General features: G+C 40.3%; 1 protein-coding gene across 2 annotated transcripts in view; it reads left to right on the forward strand.

The window, feature by feature from the left end:
* Window positions 1-20,150, forward strand: part of ZCCHC17 (zinc finger CCHC-type containing 17) — a 60,744-nt gene that overhangs the window by 20,920 nt on the left and 19,674 nt on the right. For both annotated transcript variants that reach the window (XM_060089349.1, XM_060089348.1), the window contains 4 exons: window positions 6,450-6,550; window positions 7,990-8,081; window positions 15,736-15,836; window positions 17,638-17,783. In XM_060089349.1, coding sequence (XP_059945332.1) covers window positions 6,450-6,550; window positions 7,990-8,081; window positions 15,736-15,836; window positions 17,638-17,783 — 440 coding nt within the window. The remainder of the gene's footprint in view (window positions 1-6,449; window positions 6,551-7,989; window positions 8,082-15,735; window positions 15,837-17,637; window positions 17,784-20,150) is intronic.

Below are 20,150 nucleotides of genomic sequence, written 5' to 3' on the forward strand. Positions count from 1 at the left end.
CCAACTTTTTTTTTTTTTTTTTTTTTTTTGCCCACCAACTTTTAAATTTTGTTTATTTTGATTAATTTAAACTTCAGTGTAAAACATCTGTAGCTCGTGACTATCATAGTGGACAATGCAGCCCTATATGTTTATGAAGTTCTTTTTTTCTCTACTATCCTCTGCCCACCAGCACTAAACTATGAAATTTTGAGAGTAGAGATTGTTCAGTGTTAAACAATTTTAAAATGCCTTGCTTGTGGTAGTAGCACAAATATTTTTAGCAAAGAATTCAGGTTTAACAAATAAGTATTGAGTTCTATTTTCTGGTCAGTATGTTATGTGGGAACACAGAGATAAGAAAACATAGTCCCTGCTGCTCTCAGATTGTTCACAGTCTAGAGGTGTAAACAAATTACAATGTAGTGTAATAAAATAAGTGAAGTTGCCGTTAATCCACTGAACTGTGGAATAGTTAGGCTGTTGGGATGAGTCAGGGCCTACTACAGTGCCTGAGATATAGTGGGTGTTCATTGAATTTTATTAAATGAATACATGAATCCTAGTCCCAGCTCCCCCATTTACTAGCTTCTTGACTACAGCAGGTTGCTTAGTCCTTGAACCTTAGTTTCCTTATCTGTGAAATGGGATGATGTGTATACTTTAGTTTTTTGACCAGCAGGATCATGTCTTACTCATCCTTGGATCCATTTTTGCTTATAATATAGTGGATATTTAGTAAATGTTTGAATGAATCCATAATCTCAACAAGGTAAAGGATGTGCAAGCACTTTAATTTATGTGCTTACATTATTGTCATATACTGCTGATTGGAGATAACTTATTTGACAAGTCTAGAGAGGGAATTCAGATGCCCCAAAGAAAAAGGAGACCTTTTATTTTGACATTTTTGGGCTGCAGCTGTCCCCTAATAGTTTGTAAGTTTTAACCTCTTTCCTTTATTGTCAATGGAATTTGTGACATTAATGGTGAACCTAACACAGTTGGGAGAATATTTTTAAGGGAACTATAATAGGCTAAGTCTGTTTTTCTCATATGGCGATTTAGATGCTAACTCTTTCCAAGTTGTCAGAATTTTTTTTTTCTTTCTTTTACCAGCATACACTCAGATGGGACTCATTCTGTTTAAGTGTTATGTTTGGTTTACTGAATGATGATGGATTTGATATGCCCTTTGGGCATTTATGACTTAATCTCAGAGATCCAGACACACACTCCCCCCTTCCATGTGACATGATGAGCAAAGCATTTTTGTTGGTTTCTGTTCTGGAGCATTTGCTAGAACAGAATTAGATGTGTTTCTACTGTTGTAGATGAGATCTTTCTCTTTTTAACTGAAAAGATAACAGATCGATAATATAGAAAAAAATGGAGAAATATCTACTGTGTTGTAGAAGACCTGACAGACTCATATTTGAATTGCAGTTCTTTCTTTATCAGCTTTGTGACCTTGGACAATTTACTTAACTTCTAGACTATTTCCTCATGTGAACCTATGTCACAGGGCCGATGTAAGGTTTAAATGAATGCGTGGATGTTCTGTATCTAGTGAGATACCCAGTACCGAGGAGGGAGCCTCATGTTTTATTTGGTGCCTTCTACCATATGCATTTAATCCAACTGTTGGTGGTGTATGTGGGTAACAATGAAGTACCTCCCAAGAATTCAGGCTGTCTTCTGAGAATGAAACTAATGAATCCTACACAGAGTATAGGATTAGCCATAGACAGAAATATACCAGGTAATTGCCTATAAATCTGTGACTGAGGAGTTGGGAGCATTCAAGACTTCAACAAGATAATATGGGTTTAATTCTAGGGTAAAAGGGATTGGAATGAAATTGCAGTTTAGTAGGCTGAAGTCTAATTGATTGTATCATTCTACAAGGGAGAGATTATATGAGCAGATATCAATCTCTGGAACATAGTAAAAGAAAGCCTGAGAGCCTGAAGTTGGCAGTGTTTATTTTGCCTTAATAAGGAAAAAATGAATCTGATGGTAGGAACTAGAGATGGATTCTTTTATGAGGGGGTCCGTTAAACCTTCATGGACTGGAAACATCTCTCAAAACGTTTGTCTCCCTTTTGTTCTGATTCCGTGTTGAAGCAATTTTTGATCACTAATCTAATTTTTAGGTATTTGATACTGGGGTCAGTGAGTAGTTTACCTAGATAAGGATTTAGAACCTTCCAAGTATAAGAAAAGTATATCCTCTGTTGTAAATTAATAAATTGGTGAATTGTGTCTGTCACCGAACCAATCACTAAATTGACAGTCTGATTAATGTATTTTGGCATGTAAGCATCTGCATGCTGAAGACTCCTACATTTGTATCTTCAGTTTACACCCCTTCTCTGAGCTACAGACTTACATATCCAACCGCCTACCTGACATTTGCATTCAAGACTGTGGGCTAGACCATTTCTCTTGTTTAATTCACCCAATAAACTAAGGAGATAAGCCATTAATGTTTCAACTATAAAAATCCTACACCCCAGCATAACAATTTTTATGTTCCCTTTTCATCTGTGTGTATATGAGACATAATTTTACATAATTTCAATCATAGTGTACATATCATTTTTACATTTTGCATATATATATATGTTTTTATGGTTAAAATTTTTATGGTTAAAACTCTTGCATGCGTATAGAAAAATAAGGGAAAAAACTACCAAAGCAAATGATCGTTGTGTGATATTACTACCACACAGAGATAGGCACTGTTAACATTTCAGCGTATTTATTTATTTATTTATTTATTTACTTATTTATTTATTTATGGCTGTGTTTGGTCTTCGTTTCTGTGCGAGGGCTTTTCTCTAGTTGTGGTGAGCTGGGCCCACTCTTCATCGCGGTGCGTGGGCCTCTCACTGTCGTGGCCTCTCTTGTGGAGCACAGGCTCCAGACGTGCAGGCTCAGTAGTTGTGGCTCACAGGCCTAGTTGCTCCGTGGCATGTGGGATCTTCCCAGACCAGGGCCCTAACCCATGTCCCCTGCATCGGCAGGTAGATTCTCAACCACTGCGCCACCAGGGAAGCCCAGTGAATTTCTTTATAGTCACATATGTGCATAAAAATTAACATTGAAATTAAGATTATATTCTATATATACATTTTGCAGCTTTTACACTTAATGAAAAACATTTCTTTGTCTTTTAAAATACTTTTTTTTGTTGTTTTTTTTTGTTTTTGTTTTTGCGGTACGCGGGCCTCTCACTGTTGTGGCCTCTCCCGTTGCGGAGCACAGGCTCCGGATGAGCAGGCTCAGCGGCCATGGCTCCCGGGCCCAGCCGCTCCGCAGCATGCAGGACCCTCCCGGACCGGGGCACGAACCCATGTCCCCTGCATCGGCAGGCGGACTCTCAACCACTGCGCCACCAGGGAAGCCCTAAAATACTTTTTGTAAACATTTAAAAGCATTATTCTATCATTCAGATGTACCACATAATCATTTTAGGTTGTTTGTAGTTTTTCATTATTAATGCTTTACAAAAGTGCCATATTTAACTAAGAGAGATGACTGGGCCAGAAAATATCCTGCTTTGGGGTCATATGGGAGAAGGACAAATGGTTAACTCATTCTTTCTTTGTGGTAGTCCAATAAATAGACCTGTTTGAGAAAAAAAAAAAGTTATCTCAACTATATTAGGTTCAACAGTAATCTCTTCCCCAACTTCCATTAGCAGTTCAGGAAAGAAGTGAATTTTAGAATTAGAGGACAGTTGTAGCGGAAAAATGTCAAAATGAAACATTTCCCATTCCTTTAGCACATCTGAATTTCCTCTCCGGATTTTCCATTTAGGTTACTCTGCTCATTACATGATCATGAAAAAGAGAAAAGCCCAGCTCCATGAATTTTATCCAATTTAGAGATTATGTGATGGTCTAAAATTTTAAACATGGGTTATATAATGTATGTAGAATATTTTGGTTCCTGGGGTATTGAACGATAGGCTATCAACCTCCAGAATCAGCTGAAGTAGTTCTAAGAGACCCAATAACCATGATCAGAGAAAGCAGTGACTTCCCACAGGAGCTCCAAACACAAAGGGTAGATATTTTGAGTTACAGGCATGTGCTGACAACTTTGCGTATGCATGTGTGTGAGAGAGAGACTGAGAATAAAGGTTAGTAATTCTCTCAGGAAACTTCAGGTAGGGCAGGTTTTTTGGACATAAATCTTTGACTTGTCAAGTTTTTTCTTGTTTATTTTCCTGTTTATTTTCATTCAAAATAATTATTTATTCATTTCCCTCAATATAGTTTTCTCTGTTATTAAAACATCTGAAAATAAAACATTAACCTGTGATCCGTAGCAGTTTAGATTATTTCTTTCTAATTTTTAGAATCTGTGTTAAGCATTTTTATTATTTAAATGAGAAAATGTTAGTTGCCTACAATGCTTGGCACGTAGTAGGCACTCAATAAATATTTGCAAAAGAATGAATTATTGATGTATTTTTACATAATCTTTTGAACATTGTTTTTAATGGGCCAAGTAGCTGTACCATAGTTGACTTAACCATTACCCTATTGCTAGATATTAGGTTGTTTCTAATTTTTTTCTCTTAAAAATACATTGAATATTTTTATATAGATCACTTTTCTAGGTGCATATAGATTTTTTTGTGTATAAGATTATTTTTTTAGTCTCAGAAGTGATTATGGGTCAAGTTAATTATTAGAACTCTTGGTCACAAGGGACAAAAATACAGGAGAAACATTTCGGCTAATTTAGCTGGGGAGTAAATTTAGCTTCCACCAGGGCTGGATCAGGTGCTCAGTTTATGCCTTCAGGGCTTTGGTCGCTTGTTTATGCAGGCTCTTCTTTTGCTTCCCTCTGGCTTACTCTTGCCGCCTGGTGGTAAAGATGAGCATTGGTAACTTTTTGTAGTTTATAATCCTGACAAAAGGCTTGAGAAAGTTGATTTGATTTAGCTAGCATCTTGTGTCTGTCCCTGAACCAATCAATTATTGTGGCCCGGGGAATGAAGTAACTTGATTGACTATGCCTGTGTCATGTGCCCAGAGCTGGGGGTCAGATCAGCTCCAACTAAATTACAAGGACTGACCAGATTATTTTAGAATGTAGGGAAGGTGGTTCTCCCAGAAAAGGACCTTGGACAGACAAGGAAAAGGATTTAATTTTATTAAATATTTTTATCACTCTTGATAGCCATTGCTAAATGGTTTCTAAAGATTTATATTAGCCTCAGAAATATTTCTTATTTTACTATACTTATATCAACATTGGATATTATCTTCTAAATATTTTGCTAATTTAATAGATTAAAAATGTCACATTGTTTATATTTACTTTTTTCACTTATCATAATTATTTTCTGTAACTAATTTAAATGGCTGCTTACTCCTTTCTTTTTTTCTTTGGCTGCGTTGAGTCTTCGTTGCTGCACGCAGGCTTTCTCTAGTTGGGGCGAGCAGGAGCTACTCTTCATTGCAGTGCGTGGGCTTCTCATTGCGGTGGCTTCTCTTGTTGCAGAGCACGGGCTGTAGGCGCGCGGGCTTCAGTAGTTGTTGTTCACGGGCTCTTGGGCACAGGCTCAGTAGTTGTGGCGCACGGGCTTAGTTGCTCTGCGGTATGTGGGAGCTTCCTGGACCAGGGCTCGAACCCATGTCCCCTGCATTGGCAGGTGGATTCTTAACCACTGCCCCACCAGGGAAGTCCCTGTTGACTCTTTTTTGAAAGATTTATCATAATTTACCAAGCTGTTTTCCAATTATTCGTCGTTTAGATTGTTTCGTAATTTTTATTTTTAACCTTGGTAGGTGATAATACTGCAAGTAGTTTTATATGCCATAGATTTTTGCCTTTACTGAGTTTTTCTTCTGGAAAAATTCCAATGGTGATATTCTTGCATCAAAGGTATAAACATCTCTATGCCCTTTCTTTTCAAAGAATTTTACCAACTTGTATTTTTACCAGTATTGTATAAATGTAGTTGTTGTATTACATCTCTACTAACATTAAACACTATTTTAAAGAATATTTGTTAGTTGATTAGGTATAAAAAGTGATCTCAAATTGTTTTTTTGTTTTTTAAAATATATTTATTTATTTTTGGCTATGTTGGGTCTTTGTTGCTGCACGTGGGCTTTCTCTAGTTGCAGTGAGCAGGGGCTACTCTTGTTGTGGAGCCTGGGCTCTAGACGCGTGGGCTTCAGTAGTTGTGACACGAGGGCTTAGTTGCTCCGTGGCATGTGGGATCTTCCCAGACCGGGGATCGAAACCGTGTTCGATCCCTGCAGTGGCAGGCGGATTCTTAACCACTGCGCCACCAGGGAAGTCCTCAAATTGTTTTAATTTGTGGTTTTAAATTAACGAAACCTTTTTCAGTGAATCTCCAACTCTTCTCCTTACTGTGTTATTTAGAGTATGAATACCAGACATGCCCTGTGCCTTATTTTATTTCTTCTTCTTGTGCTCAGGTCTGGTCCATCGAACTCACATGTCATCCTGTCGCGTGGATAAGCCCTCTGAGATAGTAGATGTCGGAGACAAAGTGTGGGTGAAGCTTATTGGACGAGAGGTAAAGTTCTGTGCAACTTTAACTCATTAGAAAGGATAGGAAAAGCTGGGATTTTCTTAGTATTTCATGATGATATTTCATGAGTGTGTATGCCTTGTTAACCGTGGCTGATAATCTTATTTTTGAATCCTGCCACTATAATCTGACTTGAATTTAAACCTTTGGGCTGTCTGTCATGCAAACTCAGAAGGAATGGTGTGAACTGTATGTAATAAGTGTGGTGCAATAAGTACATGTTTATAAACTTCCTTCCCTGAAGTTCACCCACATGGTGGGTGTGGAGAAAATACCAAAAAAGTAAAGAACCAAAAAGAGAGAAGAAAACTTAATCTATGAGACTATCTTTTAGTAGAAATCTTCCAGATGCACTTCAATTTGGACCAAAGCAAAAAGGGGCATAGAGTTTGTAGTCATTTTTTCCTCACCTGGCACCATGCAATGTGAGGGAAATGAGAAAGCACTGGAGGATCCTGTTAACAGCAACTCACTTGAGGGTCTGTGGGTGTGGACAAATCATAGGAGAGATGTGCACATACACTGAGACCTGCTCTTCTACCAGAGAATGGCAGGGGATACAGGCCTGAAAGAGGTATTATTCAACAGTATTTGAGTGCTTATTATGTACTAGGTCTGAGGGATACAAGAATCAGATGTAAATGACTCCAGTGGTTATGGAACTTATATAGATTATAACTGGAGGAGACAAATAAAAAGTAAGCAAGGTAAAATAATTAAAAATAATTACAAGTTATAGTAAGTGCTCTAATAGGTTCAAACAATGTGGAGGTAGATTTAGATAAAGTGGTCAGGAACGGGCTTTCTGCGGGGGTGGTATATGAGCTGAGACCCAAAGGAAAAGGAACTAGTCATGTGAAATGTTAGGAAAAGAATATTCCAGGCAAAGAGAATAGCTGATACAAAGACCCCAAAGTGAAGAGGGCCTTCAAATGCTGGAGGAAGCAAAAGAAGACCAATGTGGCTAACAACTGTCTTCACATTTAAAGATGCTCTTAATTGTTTACATGTTTAAGAAGCTTTTAGACGAAGTCCAAAAGGAGATCTAGTCCACTGGAATGTTCTGAAACCTATTCTGTGCTCGTGGATCTCTGGACAGATTATTATGCTGAACTATCTAAAAGAAACAGCTTTTATTTTCTGCCTGGTTATTTCCACAGGCCCCAGATTTCTGAGCAACCGTTTTTGTCTTTCCCCCCAGGAGGGTCAAGAATGATAAGAAAACCATTTCCTAAAATGCTTTTGCCATAGGATCTGCCTGTTATGCTTATTAGTACCCGCAGTGTTCCTAGCACAGGACCTTGGCCATAAGAGGAACTCAGTGTTTGTTACATGATAAAAACTTCAATTCTTAGATAATTTTAGATCAGCAGTCTAAATGATGTACTTTGAGCTTTTGCTGACTTTGCTTTTGTTTTTTTCAGATGAAAAATGATAGGATAAAAGTATCCCTCTCCATGAAGGTTGTCAACCAAGGGACTGGGAAGGACCTTGACCCCAACAACGTTATCATTGAGTAGGTAAAATGTTTGGAAAGGCTGAGATCCTCCTACTTCTCAAACCACAGAATGCTGTAGTGAATCAGGCCCATCTGGGAACTCTACTATTTGTAGACTATGATATTGATGAGTTATGTGACCTTTGTGAGCTTTGGTTTTTAGAGGTATAAAGTGTTATAGATAACACATTACTGCATGGAGTTCTAAGATGAAATGCTAACATGCACCTCCTAGCATAGAAGTGCACTGTCAATGGTTTCATTTCCTCCCCCTTATTCTTTTTCTGCTTCTGCCCTTTAACCAGTTAGCCAACAAGCATTCATCATGAGATATTTGTTATTTGCCTTTCTCCTAGCTCTGGGACTGAAAAAAGGCACAGACCATGTAGAAGGAATAACTCCAATGGGGTTTTAGACTCCTGCATCTTGAGATATGCTGTGTTCTGAACACAGCACCTTACTTTCACTGGCTCTTCTGACCTTTCATTTATGAATGGAAAATTTTCTCTGTAGGATACTGTCTGGTGATACAGGGAATTTGCTGTCTCAAAATCTTTCTTGGGGGCCTCCCTGGTGGCGCAAGTGGTTGAGAGTCCGCCTGCCGATGCAGGGGATACGGGTTCGTGCCCCGGTCTGGGAGGATCCCATATGCCGCGGAGCGGCTGGGCCCGTGAGCCATGGCCGCTGAGCCTGCGCGTCCGGAGCCTGCGCGTCCGGAGCCTGTGCTCCGCAGCGGGGGAGGCCACAACAGTGAGAGGCCCGCATACCGCAAAAAAAAAAAAAAAAAAAAAAAAAAAAAAAAATCTTTCTTGGGGCTTCCCTGGTGGCACAGTGGTTAAGAGTCCGCCTGCTGATGCAGGGGACGCGGGTTCGTGCCCCGGTCCGGGAAGATGCCACATGCCGCGGAGCGGCTGCGCCCGTGAGCCATGGCTGCTGAGCCTGCGCGTCCGGAGCCTGTGCTCCGCAACAGGAGAGGCCACAGCAGTGAGAGGACCGCGTACCGCAAAAAAAAAAAAAAAAAATCTTTCTTGAATACAGGCATACTTTGGAGATACTGTGGATTCGGTTCTGGACCATCACAATAAAGCAAATATCTTAATAAAGTGAATCACATGAATTTTTTGGTTTCCCAGTGCATATAAAAGTAATGTTTACACTATATTGTAGTCTATAAGTGTGCAATAGCATAATGTCTAAAAAACAATGTATGTACCTTAATTAAAAAATACTTTATTGCTTAAAAAATGCTCAAACAATGACAGCAGTAACATCAAAGATCTCTGATCAGAGATCACCATAACAAATATAGTAATAATAATAATGAAAAAGTGTGAAATATTGCAAAATTACCAAATTTGATACAGAGACATAAAGTGAGCAAATACTGTTGGGAAAATAGTGCCAGTAGACTTGCTCAACTCAGGGTTGCCACAGACCTTCAAATTGTAGAAAATGCAATATCTGTGAAGCTCAATAAAACAAGGGTATACCTGTATATGCCAGTGGTTTCTAACCAGGGGTTCCTAGGTCGCTAATATCCCTTGAAGTAGTCTTGGGGGTTTATGAACTGTTTCAAGTATTTCAGAAAGCCAACTAAAAAATCATACATTTATCCTCAGGTTAACCATGACATTATTTCACTGCTTCTGATGATAAAATATCACATTCTTTGTCTCATGCTAATTGGGTGCTCTTAATGGCCATCATGTTATTGATTATTTTTTTAAAAATAAGAAAATAATAAATGTTGTTTGAGTGGGATCTTGGCGGCACAATGTTTGGAAACCCTTAGGTTTATAATTCTGAGCAAAAACATTTTGGATATGAAGGAAATTTACCTAAAAGGAAGGGAAATTATATTTATTGAATACACACTATGTGCCAGGCATTATGCCAGGTGGTTTGTATACATCAATGCATCTAATTCTCATAACAACCTGCAAAGTGGGTGTTATCTCCATTTTACTTTATTTTCTTAGTTTTAGCTTGATGCTTGGTGATAACTTGCCTGTGGTTATATAACACTTTCCATTTACATTAGAAATCTTTTATAACTCTGAGCTCAGAAATGTTATTTAAGTCTGGCATTTACTGATTGCATTGTAGTAAATTACTTCTGCTCCAAAGAATCCTGTCTATACAGACTCATTAAAAGCAGTGAAATTTCCCAAAGCCACCCTTATAAGGATAAAATATAAAACAAGTAAGATAAAAGAGCTACTTCTCTTTCTCACAACAAGGGAGGGGAAGGGAAAGGACCCCCTGGTTTTATGATGAATGTGTCTTTATGTATGCACTACTTCTAGTAATGACTAAGTGACCGAACAGTAACTTTTGTTGTAAACTATTTCTAGACTGCATCTAGGAAAGAAGCAAGGCATAGTGGAATGATGACAGGTTTTAGAGTTAGACTTGAATCAGAAAGAGTCCTAGTTCTGCCACAAGCTAGTATACCACCCTGAGCAGATTAGCTAGCCTCTTTGAACCTCAGCTTCTTCAAAATGGAGGTAATGACACCTACATCTTAGAAATGATGATATGATTTAGATAAAATCTTGTTTATAAAGAGCCTAATTGTCTAATCTATAGTAGAAACAACATATAGCAGCTACTGGTAGTTATTGTTTTAAAGTTTCTTTGTTTTTCCTCTAATATCTGAGATTATCATACCCTTTCTTTTGAAAGAATATAGAAAACCCATGAGGCAGAGGCCACATCTTATCTCCCATAGTGCCTAATGTACAGTAGTCGTTAAGTTAGTGCATCCATTTACTCATTATTCAACAAATATTTACTGGACTCATATTCTATTTGAGGTATAATGGCAATACCAAGGTTTCTGCCTAAGGACCTTACTGCCTAGTGTAATGAGATAATTATGCAAATAACTTTAATTTTAAGGCAACATGTAATAAATGTTAAAAGAGTGTTTTAAAGGAGGGATTCTAGGAATTAGCTTGAAGAGGAAGAGTTGATATTAGGCCCTGATGGTCAGAGAAGAGGTGGCAATTGAGCTAGGTCTTGAAGAATGGATAAGATTTTGTCAGGCAGCAGGGGAAAGAATAGTATTCCAGGCAGAAGAAATAGTTGGAGGAAAGGCATGAGGCAGGAAAGCACATGGCAATTCAGGCATCTTGTTTAAGGAAAGAAGAGGGTATGGTCAGGTACTAGAATGTGGGGCTTGAAAGATGCGTTGGGGTCAGATTGTGAACAGCTTTGAATAGCAGTCAAAGAATATGAATGTTTTTTAAAGTCTTCGAGTGGGAGAGACTCCTGAGCAGATTATTCTCTCCAGGTACCCCATTCTCTGGCCTCACCCTGTTAGGCTCAGTATCTTCATGCTGTCTCCAGCTACACACAGTTTGTCAACTACCTTTCATTTTTCATTAAAATCTAGCTGTCTTATATTTCATCCCCTCAGGCCCCAAAGTATTAACGAGGTCATCTAATAAGTGAATCTGCAAATGGAAAGGGGTTAAATGTAGTGTCCAGTTAGGTTTAGCCGGCATTGTATAGTCTTTAGAAAGAGCATTTATGTATCGCCACACTGTAATTATCCATTTATATATCTCTTTCCACTGGTAGACTATCTAACTAGATACCATGTCCTATCTTTTTTTTTTTTTTGCGGTACGCGGGCCTCTCACTGCTGTGGCCTCTCCTGTTGTGGAGCACAGGCTCTGGACGCGCAGGCTCAGCGGCCATGGCTCACGGGCCCAGCCGCTCCGCGGCATGTGGGATCCTCCCGGACCGGGGCATGAACCCGTGTCCCCTGCACTGGCAGGCGGACTCTCAACCACTGTGCCACCAGGGAAGCCCCATGTCCTATCATTTTAATGTACTTACTCATATCATTGTACTAGCACTGGTGCTTGCCACTTATTAAACTTTAAAAAAAAGAAAGATTAATCCAACTATGTGTGCTGGATGGATTAGAGGCAGGGAGACCAGTAAATGAATTATTACTGTTTAGGTGAAATGTAATGAAGCCTAAACTAGCATGATGGCAATAAGGACAGAAAGGGAGACAGGTGGTGAGTGACACATTTGTTGAATTGGGCGTTAGGTGGGACGTATGATTCGGCTTATAGTATGTTTGAATCTGCGGTGTATTGGAATTCATTATAATGAGGGTTTGATTAAGCTGCAACTCATAGTCACTTGAAACTCAGCTCTACAAATAAGGACATCCGAAAACAATGGAGTTTTCATGACTGTTCAAGTTATGTCCCCAAGATCCTGCCTTGGTGGGGTTTTCTGTTTGTTTGTTTGTTTAATTTTATTTTATTGTGGTGAGAACATTTAACATGAGATCCACCCTCTTAAGAAATATTTAAGTGTATAATAGTATTGTTGACTATTTATACAATGTTGTACATTAGATCTCCAGAACTCACTCATCTTTCTTAACTAAAACTTTATGCCTGTTGTTAAGTAACTCACTCACATTTACTTCTCCACTCTCCTCGCCTTGATTTTTGTTATTCAAGCTTCACCCTTTGAACTGACCCTCTCACATGACCCATACCAGTCAGTAGACCTCCTATCATTTGACTAAGATTCTTCTACGGCAAAAGCTAGGGATTTGAACAGACATTTTCAGAACTTAAACCATATGCTTTTCTGGTCTGTCCCAACTGGGAAGCCACTAGTCATATAGGCTATTTAAATGTAAAGTAATTAAAAGTAAATAAAATTTAGGGGCTTCCCTGGTGACGCAGTGGTTAAGAATCTGCCTGCCGGGCTTCCCTGGTGGCGCAGTGGTTGAGAGTCCGCCTGCCGATGCAGGGGATACGGGTTCGTGCCCCGGTCCGGGAGGATCCCACATGCCGTGGAGCAGCTGGGCCCGTGAGCCATGGCCGCTGAGCCTGTTCGTCTGGAGCCTGTGCTCCACAACAGGAGAGGCCACAGCAGTGAGAGGCCAGTGTAACGCAAAAAAAAAAAAAAAAGGAATCCGCCTGCCAATGACAATGACAGTGGCAGACAAAATAAATAAAATAAATAAATTTATTTTTTTTAAAGTAAATAAAATTTGGTATCGAATTCCTCAATCACTAACCACATTTGAAGTGCTCATTAGTCATAGACATAAAGTCAGACATAAATAGTCAGCAGTACAGACATAAATTTATAGCACTGTCCATCTTTGCATTCTTTTGGACAACAGTATGCTAGATGGTGTGCTCTCTGCTCAGATATAGAGAAGAACATGACATAGACTTTACTATTCAAGTCCTGGTTGTGGTACAGAGGGTGAGGCAAAATGTAAACAAATCAGTAAAATACAGTGAGTATTTAACTCTGCTTGTGGTAGAGTTTATAGAAGATACGATATTTGAGCTGAACTTTAAAGAATGAATGGGACAGAATATGGAGTATCTTTATCCTCTCTGTTTTTTTCTCTTGAGCCCACATATCCCATGAAACTGTTGGCTGAAATTTGTGAAGTGAGTAGCTCTGTTTTACTTTGATATTGTTATTCTGCATTTCTCTGGGTAATGTGGCACTTTGGGCAGAATATTTCTCTGTTTTTGCTGGACTCTACAGAGACCTGGTTGGAAAATCTTAGGTGAAGTCAGAGGTCAAAGTTAAAGGCGTTCAGGTAAAGAAAAATATTTTGGATGAAGAACAAAGAAATTTCAACAAGCTTTTTTAAAAAATTTCTTTAAAATATATTTTATTTATTTATTTATTTTTGGCTGCGTTGGGTCTTCGTTGCTGCGCGTGGGCTTTCTCTAGTTGCGGCGAGCGGGGGCTACTCTTCATTGCGGTGTGTGGGCTTCTCATTGTCATGGCTTCTCTTGTTGCAGAGCACGGGATCTAGGCATGTGGGCTTCAGTAGTTGTGGCTCACGGGCTCTAGAGCACAGGCTTAGCTTAGTTGCGGCGCTCGGGCTTAGCTGCTCTGCAGCATGTGGGATCTTCCCAGACCAGGGATCGAACCCATGTCCCCAGCATTGGCAGGCAGATTCTTAACCACTATACCACCAGGGAAGCCCCAACAAGCATTTATTGATGCTGTTGCTTGCCAAGCCTTGGGCTGAGGTGCCAGGGAAACAAACACAAGTAAGATATTTTTTAAACAGGCCCACGATCTAGAGAAGAAACATAACTCTGTGGTGTGATATGTGCTAGGATTGACATATGTATAGGATACAGTTAGAGTTTGAAAGAAAGAATGATCAGGAGTGATACTCTTCAGTTAAACATTTTCTACGAGTACTCTGTGCAGGTACTGTGTGTTATAGTAAAGGTAAAAAATAAGAGCTATGACAACTAGGGTACTTTGGCTCTTCTGGTAGGAGTGTAATTGGTAAACACGCTGTCTGGCAGTGTCTACTAAGGCAGATGCCCTACAATCCAGCAGTTCCCCTCCTACGTGGAACTAGGCATTTCCCAAAGGAATGCACATACATATATATGTTCACCAAAAGACGTGTGCTAGGGCTTCCCTGGTGGCACAGTGGTTGAGAGTCCGCCTGCCGATGCAGGGGACACGGGTTCGTGCCCCGGTCCGGGAAGATCCCACATGCCACAGAGCGGCTGGGCCCGTGAGCCATGGCCGCTGAGGCCACAGCAGTGAGAGGCCCGCGTACTGCCAAAAAAAAAAAAAAAAAGATGTGTGCTAGAAAGTTCACAGAAACACTTTCATAATGGAAATTACTCAAATACCCATCAACAGCAAAGTACTTTGCAGCAATGAGAATAGTTGATCCACACAACAGTTGGTTGGATCTCACAAAGTAGCGAAAGTAGCCAGACACAGAAGGGCCCATTCTCTGATTCTGTTGATATAATTTACAAAAGTAGGTAAAACTAATCTATGCTGTTAGAAACTAGAATAGTAGCTACCCTTGGGGGAAGCACGGTGACTAGAGGGGTTTCGGAGGTGCTGGTGATATTCTGCATCTTTATCTGAGTACTGGTTACTGGGATATTTCAAATTGTAAAAATCAGTGAAGCTGTATACTTGTGAACACTTTTCTGTATGTATTTTATACTTTGGTCAAATGTTTAGAATTTTTAAAAAGTGTTATGGGAATGTGAACAGAGATTAATTCTGGCTGAGGGGCTCAGGGAAGATAACTGGTTAGAAGGAGGGGCAGTAACTAAGCTGAGCCCTGAAATGTTTGGGTGTAGTTAGGTGGTGAAGTGGGAGTAAAGAGGGGAAGCAGAGCATTTCAGAAAGAGGGAGCTGCCTGAGCAAAAGCAGTGAACCATCTGGGGAAAGTAAAATAGTCTGGTTTGCCTTGAGCATATTGTACAAGGCGAGGCTGGGAAAGTAAGTTAGAGACAGACTGTGAAAGGTCTGGAATACCAAGGAGCTTGGACTTGATTTTCTGAGAAGTTTTTGAAGGTCTTTTAAACCCAGGAGTGACCTTGTAAGGATTGCAGGGGGCTTAGCAAGGTGAGTAATTATATCTTCATCCCCTGTGCATCAGTGAGATGGAATCTAGTCTCATTCATAATTATTAATTCAGAGCCTTGTCCTGAATGAAAAAAATTGTCATTTCATGTCATTTCTTTCACTGCCTGTTTCCTTATGCCCAGTGCTTTTCCTTTCTCCCTTCTACCTGACAAAACAAAACAGAAAAACAACATAGAGTATTAACTTGTAGTATCTCTGCCCACATCTCTTAAAAGGGCCAACAGTCAGTATCATTTCATTACAGGCAAGAAGAGAGGCGGAGGCGGTCCTTCCAGGATTACACTGGGCAGAAGATCACCCTCGAGGCTGTCCTGAACACTACCTGCAAGAAGTGTGGCTGTAAAGGTAAGGCGAAGTCTCTACCATTTCAGTTTTTCTCTCCTTGTGAATGGACCCTTTATGGGATGAGGGAGGCCCCCTGGTGTGAGTTAGCTCACTGTGGTTTTTAGCCAAATGCTGGCCTCACCTGCTCATCTGCTGTTCCTACTAGACTCACATTAGAGTTCATGGCTTGTTGCTTTTTCTGTTTCCTTTTCTGAATGCTGGCCCTGCCAGATACTACAGCACCACCACTACTCCCCTCTCTCTACGGGTGATGCCCTGCCTGGGCAAGGTCCCCATGTACTATGCCAGGAGGAATAGAGTGTTGGATTATGATTAACACTCTAAATTTTTATCTCTAAGGATGATTATTGTTCTGCTGCAAAATTAAGTGACTTGGAAATATATTCCTTAAGGATCCAAGTCAAGCTCTTTCTTGCTTATTACCTTTATCTCTATAACTTCAGAGTTCTGAATACAGTACCTTTTTAGTAATAAAGAATACAGGCTAGTCACTTCCTTTTAGCTTTGTTTCTTCAAGTTTCCTCCAGTCCTACTCAAATATTAAAGAGCTCTTTCAGCCTGACTTCCCTTGTTGGAGCTATAATGAGAGGTATTGCCAGCTTCTCGTTTTCAGAGTGACCTCAATTTGTCACCCCTTCTCCCTAGCCTTTCACCTACCCAGCTCTCTTGATTTTTCTACAATGAGTGGTAGCAGATTTGTGCCCTGGTTGAAGTCGTGGGGTTTAAGCCCCAATTTATCATTAATGTAGAGGGAGGAAGGGAAAAATAAAATAGAAAGAATACTTCCTCATGAGTATTGTGGGACCATTTCCAGCATAGATATTTGGAAAACTCTATGCTGTATTCTCCTTCCAGGCACCATCCCACTTCTGGACTCCGAGTTGCAAAGTAGTTTACACATAGCTTTTTGATGACTTCATCAAATTCTTTGTGCCCCTGAGAGAGGGTCTACAAAAAACTCAGACAAAACCAGCTGTGTAGCATCTGTTAAAGGGCCCCTTAAGAGCAGTGTAGGCTCAGGGAGGGTGGGGTTCTCTTACCTTCAACTTGTGTCCACCAGGTGTTACATGAGGCAGAGAAGAATAATGAGAGATGGAATTTGGCCCAGGCAGGCCAAAGGTGGTTGGTTTTGGTGCAGCAGAAAGAGCACAGGGCAGGGAGATATGAGACCTGGGGTAAGTTTTAGCTCTGCTGCTGTCTGTGTGACCTTGAGGTACTTCTCTACTCTGGGCCTTCATGTCCTCTGCAAATGTAGTGTTGGATTTGATGGTCTCTCAGGCCCTTGCCAGACCTGACAGTCTGTGAATGTTGAGTGCCCCTAGGTGACTGCTGTCTTTCTGTGTGTTAGCTTGAATCTGAGTGCTGCCTTCCTGCTTGCTGCCTAAGAGCTGTCTTCCTTTAGGGCTTGGCCTGCCACTCGGCTCCCTCTGCTAAGTATTCCGCTCTCTGGAGCAGCCTTTCATTGTCAGGAATAAGTTCCAAATAGACCTTTAAAAATTCCTGAGCCCAGTTGCTAATGGAGGGCAGCACAAGCCTGTATCCTCACGTCCTGTGCCATTTCCAAAGCGGTGCCAGTGTTTCCCACAGCTCTAGGACCAGATGCTTGTCTGGCTCTGGTTAAGTGAGCAATGCCATCTTGAGGTGACAGAAAATCTGCTCTGAAGCCAACAGCTGCTCTGAATGAACTCATTAGCACCTCCTGAACGAGCCAGCTCTTCAGGAACTTCTAGGGAAGATCCACCTGCTAAGGTGGTGAGAGACTGCCTCTTCTCCCCCTACCTTTTCTACTTCTCTTCTGCAGGCCACTTTGCAAAGGATTGTTTCATGCAACCAGGTGGGACCAAGTACTCTCTGATACCTGATGAGGAAGAGGAGAAGGAAGAGGCAAAGTCAGCAGAGTTTGAAAAGCCTGACCCCACGAGAAATTCTTCTAGAAAAAGAAAGAAGGTGAGTGCTGTCTTTATTTTATTTATCGTATTGAGTTTTAAAATAAAAATATACTTTCTGCAGAAATTTTAGAAATACCGAAAAACATAAAGAACATTAGGATCTCTTGTAATCTTTCCACCCAGTGAGACTCTTATAGTGGTTTTGGTATATTCTAATATTTTTTCTAGGTAAATATATACATACATATAAATATATATATAATTTTCTAGGAAAGTATATATAATTTTCATATATGTATGTGTTTACATATAAACACACAATCATGGTCATACTAGGTATAGTTTATATTCTACTTTTTTCATTATATTTATCAAAAGCGGGGCTTCCCTGGTAGCGCAGTGGTTAAGAATCCACCTGCCAATGCAGGGGACACGGGTTCGAGCCCTGGCCTGGGAAGATCCCACATGCCACGGAGCAACTAAGCCCGTGTGCCACAACTACTGAGCCTGCATGCCGCAACTACTGAAGCCCGTGCACCTAGAGCCTGTGCTCCACAACAAGAGAAACCACTGCAATGAGAAGCCCACGCACTGCAACGAAGAGTAGCCCCCACTCGCCGCAACTGGAGAAAACCTGCGTGCAGCAACGAAGACCCAACGCAGCCAAAAGAATAAAATAAAATATATACATTTATATTTATCAAAAGCATTTTCTAGTATCCTTAAGTGTTCTTCAAAAACTTGATTTAAGAGCACCATATGATATTCTACCCTATGGCTATATGATGGTTTATTTAATAATTTTTCTATTGTGGGATATTTCTGATTACTTCCAACCTAAATCTTTGGCCATATCTCTAATTTCTTTCTTCGGATAAATTCCTAAGTAAGATTACTGAGTTAGGGCTTTAAGACTCTTGATACATCTTATCAAATTGTCTTTCCAGAAAGTACTTATTTTACACCCAGCAGAGGATAAGAGTGCCTGTCTTACTGAGTTGTATCTTCCATCTACTACTTCTAGCAAAACAATTCATAAAACAGACATTATTGTGGTGCAGGAAAAAAACAGTGCATTTGTAGCATACAGCATAGAGAGGAAATGAAAAAAAGCTATGCTATAGTTTGGTCAGAAATAGTTGTTCTCATGTAATATAGTGTTTTTCTTTTTTTTTCTTTTTTTTTTTGGCCACACACCACAGCATGTGGGACCTTAGTTCCCCGACCAGGGATCGAACCTGCTCACCCTGCATTGGAAGGCAGAGTCTTAACCACTGGACTGCTGGGGAAGTCCCTAGTGTAGTGGTTTTCTAATTGTGGCTGGTTATTAACTTTTGGGGTTTTTTTTGGTTTTGTTTTGTTTTTTCAAAGCTTTGGCAAACTTTTATTGAGTGGTCATTTTATTCCAGGCATTGCAAACCTAGGAATATAAAAACTATGATAAGGTCCTTGCCCTCAGTGGGCATTATCTACAAATTCAGTATTATCTTCATTTTTTAGATGAGGAGGAAGGTCCATTGTACCATTATTAAGAATTACCCCAAGGGCTTCCCTGGTGGCGCAGTGGTTGAGAGTCCGCCTGCCAATGCAGGGGACACGGGTTTGTGCCCCAGTCCAGGAAGATCCCACAATGCCGCGGAGCGGCTGGGCCTGTGAGCCGTGGCTGCTGAGCCTGCGTGTCCGGAGCCTGTGCTCTGCAATGGGAGAGGCCACAACAGTGAGAGGCTCGCGTACGGCAAAAAAAAAAAAAAAAAAAAAAAAAAAAAAGAATTACCCCAAGTATATGGATAATAATATATCGATCTGTATATTCTTTCCCTGGGTGATCACATCCCTCCTAAGACTTCAGCTGCCCTGACCACTTTCACATCACTAAATAATATCCCACTGGTACTTCAGACGTTGGCTTGGAGTCAATCAGATGTAGGCTGAGGCCCTTCTGTGCTACTTACCAGCTATATAACTTAGGGCTCTTTAAATTCAGTTCCTTAACTGGCAAAGTAGGATCGTTGTGCTCCTTGAACAACCAAAACCCTTGTTTCTATCCTTCTACCTTGTATTAGTTTTAATGACAGCAGTAACCTCCCAGTCTCCCAAGAAAGAAACAATATGTAATTCATTTTCTTCTCCTTACTATCCCATGCCTAGTCAGTCACCAAGTCCTGTCCATGGTACCTTATAATATCCCAATTCTGTTCCTTCCTCCCACTCCCACTACTACTGTGCATTTCACCTGCTTCCCTCTCTCACTTATATTCAGACTATTGAACTAGCCTAGGGGGATTTTAAAACTACATATTTACCTTCTACCTCTTGAGTACCAAGTTCACAGGGCCTGGGTCTGGGCATCTGATTGTTTTGAAAAAACACCTTCTTTATCTCACTGCTCAATTCTGTTCATTAATATGATTTTTTGCCCTCTGCT

This window comes from Mesoplodon densirostris, chromosome 2 (genome assembly GCF_025265405.1).
Source record: "Mesoplodon densirostris isolate mMesDen1 chromosome 2, mMesDen1 primary haplotype, whole genome shotgun sequence".
Taxonomy (NCBI): Eukaryota; Metazoa; Chordata; class Mammalia; order Artiodactyla; family Ziphiidae; genus Mesoplodon; species Mesoplodon densirostris.